Source organism: Notothenia coriiceps, unplaced genomic scaffold (assembly GCF_000735185.1).
Source record: "Notothenia coriiceps isolate Sejong01 unplaced genomic scaffold, NC01 NC01_scaffold00007524, whole genome shotgun sequence".
Classification (NCBI taxonomy): domain Eukaryota; kingdom Metazoa; phylum Chordata; class Actinopteri; order Perciformes; family Nototheniidae; genus Notothenia; species Notothenia coriiceps.
Genome location: NW_011340225.1, coordinates 5,790 through 16,661, shown reverse-complemented (window position 1 = coordinate 16,661; position 10,872 = coordinate 5,790). Strand labels below are relative to the sequence as shown.

Genomic DNA, 10,872 nt, shown 5'->3' with positions numbered 1-10,872 from the left:
GGCCCACCAATGTACACAAATCATTCATTGTGTTGTTTAATTGTTAAGATGGCATTTTATATACGCAAACCAAAAAGGTGTGTTATGCTTTGACTCCTGTTGGAAAACATGTATATTATCCAGTTTTAAATGATTGAGGTTAATATTAAGAGTTGATTTAATTATTAAAATTAAGCTCTTAGGGGCTTTAGAGCACGATGGTGACTAATTTAGCTTCAACAACATCTGCTGAAAACCCCCTGATAAGAGTCTATTAAGGGTATCAAACCACATCTCTGGTGTTCAGAATCATCTCAGTACTGAAACATATCTCAGTACTGAAACATGTATGAGTTGTGTTTTGAGATACTAAATTAAAACAAGTGGCTACCTTTGTAATGATTATTGCAGTTCTTGAAATGCAGTAAAACACAAACTGTTACAGTTGAAAGTATCTCCATATTTCTGAATTTTCTTTGACTGAAAGTGTATTGTTTTTCTAATTTAGTATTAGTATGCGTCTTCCTTTTATTGAGGTGGCATCATTATGACGGCTACATTTTTTTATAGAAGATATTTTCGGTTTCCTGTTGACTTTTTTTTCTTTCTGGTTAGCTGTTGCATATTCAAGCAGAGTGGAAGTGGGCGGAAGGATCTACAGACTCAAAATCTCAAAGGGTCTGAAACCACATCCTTCGTCACGCCACCAATGATGATGATGTGTTCGCAGTGACACCAACATTGTTCCATGAAACATTCACACAGACATCAGCGCATCAGTGACTCAGTCAGATGCTGAAAGTTTAGGTGGAAGGATTTCAAATTTAAATAAGGTAAGATACGGTTGATTTATTACATTTATTTGTAATGAGAAAAAGAGAATAGTGAAGAAAAATGTTTTTATTATAAGATGTTCTGCTGGTTTAAGAGATGATTTATGTATTGCCTTTAGTTCTGACCGGTCAATGTCGATGCTCTTTAATGACTGCATTCAATTATTGCTGCTAATGCTAATGTTTTTGGTAGACAGACTTTGCGCCTTTGTGAATTCGATAATTAACTAACCTTTGTCTCAAATAAGCAACGAATCACACACATAGTCTCAATTTATTTTTCTTTTAAAGTTTAACCACAAAACACATTTCTAACGAGAATGTCTATATTTAGTTTCAGATGCTGTTTTATTCCGTCTAACCAGCGGCTGATAACAGTGGGTTTTCCCCATGGCTCTTAAACACCTGTTCTTATTGTTGCTGTGGAACCTCACTTTGATTCCCCATGTTGGTAAGTTTCCTTAACTTATTGTTATCTTACTCTTGTATTGACATATATTTCTCTCACAAAAATGTCATATATTTGAGATCAAGTTATTATTTTACTCTTCTTCATTGTGTTTGTCTTGATGCTGCGGCCTTGCCCGACTTTTCCTTTAAAAACATTTCTGTAGTTCATTGTGATTTCCTTAAAGAAACAAGTTATTAGACGTTTATAGAGCATGCCTTTTAAATAAAATAAATGCAATAATCATTGACCACACTTTCCTTTTTTGATGCAGTCACGTCTTTGTGCAATGTCAGCTGCACGACAGATTTTAAGGCCTCACTGAACTGTTCCTGCCTGGGCTCTGTGCCGCCATTCACTGTCCTACTCAATGTCACGTGCAGGTACAGTACAAGGTGTTAAGGGTCACTGATGATTCTGATTCATGTTAGTGCATTTCAAGTTTGTCAATTTATTGAATATAAACAATACTATATCATATCAGATGGTCTATAGTCTGAGAGACAGCTGTTCATTTCCCCCTCTGAATTCGGTTTTAGATATTGGGCTTTTAGTAATATCCATGACATTTAGTTTAATCCTAAAACGTCAGTTGTTAAGTACCTTGCTTTGATATGATATAAACACTTGTTGGACTGTTTATCTAAATAATCAATTGTATCACATTGGCTGTCTGATCATTTCATTACTTGAGAAAATAATACTCAGATTGATCGATAATAATGATTCATAGGAAGTATGACAGCGAGAAATGCACTGGGAGCTTAACAGATTTAACACTGTGTTATCTGTTGCAGTTGCTACGACGATGTGTTTCATGGCAGCTGTGAAGTCAAACCCCCTCAGTCCTGGTGCGTAATTCAATCAAAGGACATTGATGATGTTGCATACGTTGAAACCAACTGTACCACGACAGTCAGTCAACAGGGTGATGATCGACTTTTAGTGAATGCCAGTGAGCCGTGGAAGCTGGCTGATGTGGGTAAGTTAAAAACACTTTGTGATGTTGAAGATTCAGTGGTTTGCATTTCGCTGAACAGATAAGAAGATAACACAGAATTAAATAAGGTCACAGCATTTACATCCCTTATGACGTGTTGAGTGACATGTATGATAAAGTAGTTTTTGAAATATTTGTAGCATGAGAATTATTTACAAATGTAAGACATATTTAAATATGATACATATTTGTATACATATCTTTATATATATATTTAATACTACTTGAACATTACATTTTTACATTTGTATGTCTTTTTATATGTTTCTAGTTATTGTGCTTTTTATTATGTTTTTAATTATTGTTTTATTATTTGACTCCCATTGTGTTATTTTTCAGTTCACTTTGGTCAACTGAGGTTGTTTTAAATGTGCTATACAAATAAATAAAGATTGAGATTGAGATGATATTTACTGTGTATTAAATATGAAAATTAGACATATTTGAAGCACTTTCTCTCCTGTTGAATACTGCCACTTCTTTACAGCTTTCGTTTGAATTACTATACATTAAACATTACATTATTTTCTGGTTTGTTCAAAGGTTTATACAAGTCAGAGATGACTATAATCATACTTTGCAATCAAGCAAACGCCCTCCCACCTGCATTGCCCTCCAGATTAAGACAAACTATAAAATAATGTTCAGCAGCCACTCGTGGTGTAGAGCATCGTTGGCAAACATTTTCAATTTCCTAATATTTCCCTGTTCCCCCTGGGGCTTATCTTTCACAGTGAAACCTCCGCCTCCTGTCGGTGTCCAGGTGACAAACACTGACGGATTCTACAACATCACCTGGCACCACGTCAACAAAAAAGACTGTCTCACATACAGTGTGCGCATAAGAGAGAGCAAGAACTTGTCAAAGGTAATATGTGGGCAAAAATCAAAACAAAAACAACAGGCTGTTTATTATTGTCTCTGCGGAAGAAAAAAAAAGTTATATTCTTTATTCCCTTCTTACAGGATCCAGTTTACTCCCTTTCAGCGGGACCACAAAGGTTCTTCCTGTTAGACAGTGAGAGGCTCCAATCACATGTGCGCTATGCTGTGGACATTCAGGCCAAAATGTGTCCTGATAATTACTATCTTGGTCCTTGGAGCGAGTGGAGTTCCAGTGCAGAATGGAGAACTACAGGAACTTCAGAGATTAAAGGTAGAAGAGCCTGAAGCCATTCAAATAAAAAGACGTGTCTCAATATAAATCAGACTGATCAGGCTGCCAGTCCCATAATGATACTTCATCATTTAAATATTTCAGAGAGTGTGAGAATAGTTTGCAATTAAATATATTTTTCTATGTTATTTGTCCCTTACAGGAATGAATGAACAGTTGTGGTACATCTCCCTGCCTATCATTTTTGTCCTTCTTGTGTTGCTGGGTTGTTCCAAAAAATCGTGAGTACTGTAAACACTGAGTACTGTTACAAGGCCCTGAGCCATGGAGTCGTAAGTGCTGAGTTCCCAGCAGTGATCCACATGTCCATTTTTACCAAACTCAATACATTTTTATAATGTCAACCCCTCAACCACAAAAACTAAATTAATCTGTCTTCAAACTGGTCGTCTTTGACATTCTACTTCTCGCGTTTGGACAAACTTGCAGACATTAATACATTTGAACTGAACAATTATCATTACAGAATTAAAATAAACAAAGTGTGTTATAGGTTAACTGAATCAACACATAATTAAATCGGCAGTCATTACACAAAAAAAGAACTGAGCTGAGTGAAATAAAATGTAATCTTAAGGTCACAGCACTTTGTCTTCCAGTAAACGATTAGCGAAGCTTCTCTCTGCTTCGATCAACATGTTCCTGGTATCACCTCCCACATGTAAAGAAACCACCGCTGTGCTTCATGCAACACATTGCACCAAAATGGCTAGCAGACATAGGAAGTCATGCATAGAATCAGAGAGCTGAAAACACATCACGGTCACGTGAAGAAAAAACATAAGCTTGAACAAATAAATGAACCTGCATTTTTGTTTCCATCTTTGATAGAGGATAATATAAGATGATGAGAGCAATAATTCAACTGTGGTTCTGTTTAATGCACTGCTTACACAAGCTATTTGCAATTCATCTAATTAGTTGCAGCAGTACAGGCGTCCTGATCACTTTGCAGACGTGTGATATTTAGATTAGCTTTTGCTTCAAGTGTTTTAGAGGGATGTTGATTTAACAGGAAGCTCATTTTAGACGCCTCACTTTGTGGTACTGTCGATATATATTGTGTTATACTTAGAAGCGTTTTCTTATATTTACCCAACTACTTTCATATCAATGCTAAAAACACATTTTAATGAATTAGCAATGTAAGCCACACCCTCTAAAATGAAATTAGAAATCCTTTATTTGTCCCGCAACGGAGAAATGTACATGATGGTGCAGATAAAGTGAGGGAAAAAATTGAAAAAAATTGCTAAGTATGCAAATGCTAATAATAGCACAATAAGTAAATAAACAAAAACAAAATAGCAGATATGTACACCATGGTAAAAAAAAATAGCATTATATTAGTGACCATATTGGTATTGAATCAAAGCGCTAGCTGTTACTGTAGGCCAATTGTAAACTGAGAGACATTTTTTAAATCAACACCTCTTTAGAAAAATGTCAGTAAAAACATTGTGACCTGAAGGTGCGACAGAAAAACACAAACAAGGCAAGCTTTTACATCAACATTATTTCCACTGTATTAATTGTATCCATTTAGATTATTAGTGATCATGGAGGCCAATCAAATCCCAAAATGCACACAATTTGTTTAATTAAAGTCATTAGCTAGTCAATTAACGCGTCATTGCTTGCCTCACTTTTTACATGCTAACGGCAAGTGGGAGAAAAGTTACTTTTTAAAAGGCTAAAAGCAGACAAACATGGATTGAAGAAGAATCTTTTGTTAGATCAAAACATTTTGTGTATTTAATCTATCTTTTCAATATATTTAGACTTTAGGACTTTACATTGAGTTGTTGGAAATGTTTGGATCACACAAGCTAGATATAATCCTTCCTAGCCACCACTTGAATCTGCCCTCACATCTGCCCTCACATATTGAAAACAAAATGAGCTCATCAAAAGTGACAGAAATTCAGAAATCATTTCATATTTCTTTCAGGTGGTTGCAGAAAAAACTCCAGCAGATTGTATTCATCCCCAAAGCAGATGAGTTTTTCAAGCCACTCGACCTCAGCTATGGAGGGAACTTCAAGGTGAGAGAAAACAAAACTAACTGGACTGTGTGTAGTTTCCAAAATACCCAGCAGGTGTTGCCCTAGGGGGTTTTTAGCACATCTGGACCGTGCTTGATGGGACTTTCCCTTGACTTCACATGTAGGGCCTTTATGGTTTGAATGACTCAGTGTGCAGGGGCTTCAAGAGGCCATTTGTTTCCCTGTCTGTCTGACATGCTGTGGGTTGATATCTGTGTATCACAGCCTGTTCCACCCCAGTGGAAAATACCCCTGGTGCATTCTGTCAGTCTAAAAAAGGCCTGTTTTCCACCTGCATGGTGCACATTATGTGGGTTATAATTGTTATTGTTAAGCTTACTTTTTAACCATTATCTTTTCCATCACCTTATGTAAATATATGTTTCCTATCTTTCGACACCCAAAGAAAGACTGATTGTTATTTTCTATGAAAGACTCCATCTTCTATGTTCTACAAAACGTCACTACACATGCGTTTACTAAAACCTTACTATTTAAAAGAAACACACATTGTTCATTGCATGTGTTACTGTTACTCAGTTACATTTTCTATAAAAAATGTACTTTACAAACTATTCAAGTTTGATACAGTAGTATTATTATCATCAGGGGTGTGCCAGAGATGTTGTCTGGTATCATACTGTATCTTAATTTTTGGAAGTAACTTTTAAGTAATCTTTTCCTGGAATTAAAGACCTATAGTATATTCACACTTGTATTCTGAACTCATCTCGCAGTTTAGATTGAGTGGAAAGAACAATAAATGCCTCTAGTGTCTCCTGTGCCATCATCATGTTCCTATATGATTAATTGAGTGTTGTTTAAATACCGTATCTTTATCGTCACCCCTGTAATATCATCCAATGTGTATTGGAGTATTCTGCTTGTAGTGTCACGTTGTTACTACGTCTAGCTCCAAACATGAGTTTAAAATCTAAGTGCAGTTACAAGCATTGGTCAGCAGAATGCGCTACTGCATCAAATAAACATAGAAACCATGCTTTGAGAGAAGAAGTACTGAAAGGGAGAGGTCGCTTTTGTAGCCTTGCTTAACTGAGCCTTATGAGGACAAAGTTCTGCTTTCATTTGAATCAATTTCAAATACTTTGTCCTGAAATGGGGTAAGGCAAGCTTGTTTAAAACAGACAATTAGTAAATAAAAACATAATAATACATATAATATAGTAATATGGTATGGAACAATATGTGAAATTAGACATTGTTTGTGGCACAAAGTCAAATTATGTCAGAAAGGCGAAGTGAATTAAATTAAATTATTACATGGAGTAAATGAAATGGCTTCTTTTACCTAGGCTGTTCACACATGTCTTTTTTTGAGGAATTTAGTGGAAATCAGACAAATTTAAAAGGAATAAGACGTTGACAGTAATCTGCAGTCCACTCCAAATAAGTAATATTTGTTCTTGAATTTTGAGAGGAATAAAAATGTAGGCCCCAGTGTTTGGACCTAAAAACCATTCTTTAAATACAGATAGTGCGCTAGAATGTGAATATTGCACTCTCAAATTCATCAAACTGTTGAATTTCCGAAAACGCACTTATACATCATCCTAAATCTCCTGCAAAAATTTGTAACTGTGTATTACTGACAGTGAAACAACATAATATTGGTCTGCGGTGTGTAGTGCTTTCACAGCTTTGAAGTATAACACTTTTTACTCTTAAAAAATGCTGTGTATGTATATATATATATATATATATATATATACACGTAATCCCTCTATATCAAATCTTTAAGATCTCTGCAAAAAACTGAACTCGCCCTTTTGTTCTAGTTTGACTGCACTATCTCAGTCTTGTGGTGCAGACTGCTTACCTTTCAGAGATGCTGTTGAGCTCTGTAGCTCAGGATGTGGTGGCTTTTGCAGTCATGCTTATCTGGTCATCACTTTGCTGAATGGAGACTATATATGGCTGCAGAAAGTTAACAGAGTTGTGGGGAGAGTCGCATAAAATATACATTAAAGTCAAAATCACAATTGTACCTACTTAACTGATTGCAAAACATAAAATGGTCTCTTTTCATAATGGAGTGAATCATTGCAATATGTCCACATCATTTTCACATCTGGACTCACTGAAAATACTTTTTTACTGCTTGAAATATAAATATATTCAGTGTAAATCAAGAGCGTTTAATTATTATAAAAACCGTGTTTAAACAAGACAACATTTCAGACACTAACTGATGTTCTCACTTCAGACAACCCAAGAAATATTTTCCTATATTTCAGCTTCATGTTGTGTCCGTACCGGCCTAATTATTAGATGTATATGATCCTTCATCCTAGTAGCTTAATGTTCTGATGTATCCTGCTGAACACTGTGAAATCATCCGTTAATAAATACATTTGGGTACTTGCCCGAGTTTCCCACACTTCAAACAAGCAGAAAGAGTGGTAAAAACCACCAAGTGATTAGATAAGGAGTAGGTTATTTCCATTTATGAGGTATAAAGTTGCCCTCATGCACTTTAAAGACAAGTTTTTTTTATCAAAGAGCGTCACAAGTGTGTCATTTCCTCTCTTGCAGCGAGATCGAGGTGAAGATCAGAACCATTCTCGTGTCTCTAGTGTTTGAAGATCCCCTCCATGTTCTTATGTTGCCTAATATATCCTTGACTACACCAAAGTGTTTCTGAGTAAAGTCTATTATAAGAGAGATGTTCACACATTATTCACATTATTCTGAAGGGCAGATCAGAGATCACAGAAAGCAAGAGTTTTATAGCAGTGAAATTGACTGTTTTTGATGTAGCTTACTTCCATACCTTCCAAAATATACTATTGTCTGTTACACAACCACTAACATAATGTCAGCTTCCAGTTGCAAGTTAACAAACTACATCAAATAAATATGCTGACTACACTAACCAATATACAACCGCTAGACCCTGATTTTCAAAATTAATGTTTTATTTTTCTTTAATTGTTGCAGGAGTGGGTGAAGCCTGTCTTCAGCGAGAGTGAATACGTGAGGATCAACTCTCATGCTCAGATGATTAGTGAGAAGCAGCCCAAAGTCCTTCAGTGGAACAACGAGAAGCAAAGTAACAGGGAGGGCAACGGGGTGAAAGGAGGTGTTGATCTCTTTCAAATGCTGCAGCCAAACAGCGACTCGCTGCTGTTCTTCCAGGACGGAGGCAGTTCACAGGGCGCCGGTCACTCCACAGGACACGTCTCCATCCATACTGTAACGCTGTCTGGAGAGGAAGAGTTTGAGCAGGAAGGGGTGTCACAGAGCTCAGTCAATACCTTCAGAAGTTACCAAGATGGAGAACATATCGGTTCATTTGAGGGGGACAACAGAGTACAAGCTCGATATGATTTAGAAGAACTTCATAGGCAAAGTGGGTTATTACCACAACATCGAATATCTAATGACTTATTAGAGGAAAATAGAAACTTTCAGCCGCCTGCTCAGATTATTGAACCAGAGAGGGTATCACTGGTCTCGTTCGCCTCAAACGAGCAGTCAGAAGATGGCTACCCTCGCATAGACCTGGACACTATTGACAGTGGATTTGGAGAGTGCAGCAGCCCTGGAGCCTCAGACTCAAACATGGGAGAGCAGATGGACTCTGAATTGTTTCATGATCACAACAGCTCCAATTCTAACTATGTCAAACAGTGGATGATATGTGGCTCTATACAAGAAGGCTCCAGCAACTCAGAGAACGAACTTCACGAAACACAGTGATTGTTCCGATGATTTACTGCCATCATCACTGTGGGACACGTATTCAACCCTTAAATGTTTTCTGTATGTCTTTATGTCTTGTGTCTTTATTAGGATCCCCATTAGCACTAGCATGAGCATCGGCTATTCTTCCTGGGGTCCTCACACACACAAAACATACATAAACATACATACAACAAAATTAAAACAAAAACAAAACAGCTCATCATTTCATGGAATTATACAGTGCTGTGTTAAATGAAAACTAAAATGGTCATCCAATTATCGCCATCCTAAGGCCAAACAAAAGTAAATACAAATAAGTGTACATAATAATATATGCATACATAGCCACAGGCACAGTTCAAATGTACTTTATAATACTTAAAAAAATGTTTAGCAACCTTTTGAAATGTACTTGAGAATGTTCCCGAATGATATGGATGGGTAAAGAGTTCCATCTGACCATGGCTCTGTGCATGACTGTTTTCTGTCCCTTATTGGATTTAGATTTGGGTAATGCAAACCTTCCTTCTATTGTATGTTGTGTTTGATAGTTATGTTGAGCATACTGCGCTATAAACCTTTGTGATAATATATGTGGTGAGTGAGTCACTGTAATATTTCTGACAAAATGTAAGAAAATATAATTAGACCTCTGTCTGACACCATTTCAGTGTCTCCAGCATTTCAGTTACTGTGGTTCTGTAGGAGCATGTTGTGCTACTTGTAGTTTGTTTAAATCTTTTTCTGCAGCACTAGACCATATAACCAAATGCCATTATAGATACAGATATTCTGTATTAATGTTATCATTATGAATGGATTTCAATCTAATATATTGTCTATATTATCAAGTATTAAATCCCATGCTTCCTTCCTGTTTTGTAAGACACCGTGAGAGAAAAAATTCCGGGCACCGAGGTGAGTGCGATCCGGGCCCTGCTGCGGAGGAAATGCAACAAACACGTTTTTTGGTTTGTTGTTGTTTTTATGTCATTAAAATGATGTTTTTCTCATAATTGAGGTGTAATTTGTCATGAAACAGAATAGCACACTTGGTGTGTACTTAAGTGGTATCCGGAAGTAGCTTAAAGTGTATGAAGTATAATAGTGATGTATTGTAAGTATGCTTCTGTAACACATAACCCAGTACTTGCAGTGGTAACATTATTGTACTTAAAATACACTTCTATTCTGTAGTATAAGCAGTGATACCATAAACTTCTACTCTACATTATAGTATAATAACATTATACTTAAAATACATGGATTTATTGTGCTTAAATTGTGATAGAACCTTACTATAAATACATTTTTATTAACATAATAGCACAATTTAAAAGTATTAAATACAGTCAGAAAGTGCATTTGAAGTTAATTGGAAATATAACAGGTGTGCTTGAATAAGTATGATAATAGTATGTTGAAAACACACTTGAATGCCCTTTTAAGTATATTTCCAACACACTGGTGATACAATACAATTGTGCTTAAAGTGTGTTTCGAATTCACACAAATCATGATCTTAACTGGTGCACTTTAGTACACTTAAAGTTTACAAAAGTTGTGCCAATTTAGCACACTATTTACACTTCAAGTATACTCAACTAATGATTAAGTAGTACTCCAGTACTACTTGAGTACACTTTAGTATACTTGAATGCGACCAAAATAGCACATTTATCTAA

At 36.1% G+C, this 10,872-nt stretch overlaps 1 protein-coding gene across 1 annotated transcript; it reads left to right on the top strand.

The window, feature by feature from the left end:
• Nucleotides 1-748: 748 nt before the first annotated feature.
• On the top strand, nt 749-9,504 carry il21r.1 (interleukin 21 receptor, tandem duplicate 1). Its single transcript, XM_010769582.1, has 9 exons — nt 749-812; nt 1,147-1,263; nt 1,535-1,643; nt 2,058-2,242; nt 2,995-3,128; nt 3,227-3,416; nt 3,580-3,658; nt 5,389-5,482; nt 8,441-9,504. Exons 2-9 carry the CDS (start codon nt 1,203-1,205, stop codon nt 9,200-9,202), a joined length of 1,614 nt encoding a protein of 537 aa, XP_010767884.1. The 5' UTR covers nt 749-812; nt 1,147-1,202; the 3' UTR covers nt 9,203-9,504.
• The last annotated feature ends 1,368 nt before the right edge of the window (nt 9,505-10,872 follow it).

What these genes read in the sequence shown, in the direction of transcription:
- il21r.1 (XM_010769582.1), top strand. Translation starts at nt 1,203, where the DNA reads ATGGCTCTTAAACACCTGTTCTTATTGTTGCTGTGGAACCTCACTTTG. An exon ending in AGGAACTTCAGAGATTAAAG is followed by an intron (nt 3,417 to 3,579) that starts GTAGAAGAGCCT and finishes TGTCCCTTACAG; the next exon opens with GAATGAATGAACAGTTGTGG. An exon ending in CTGGGTTGTTCCAAAAAATC is followed by an intron (nt 3,659 to 5,388) that starts GTGAGTACTGTA and finishes TATTTCTTTCAG; the next exon opens with GTGGTTGCAGAAAAAACTCC.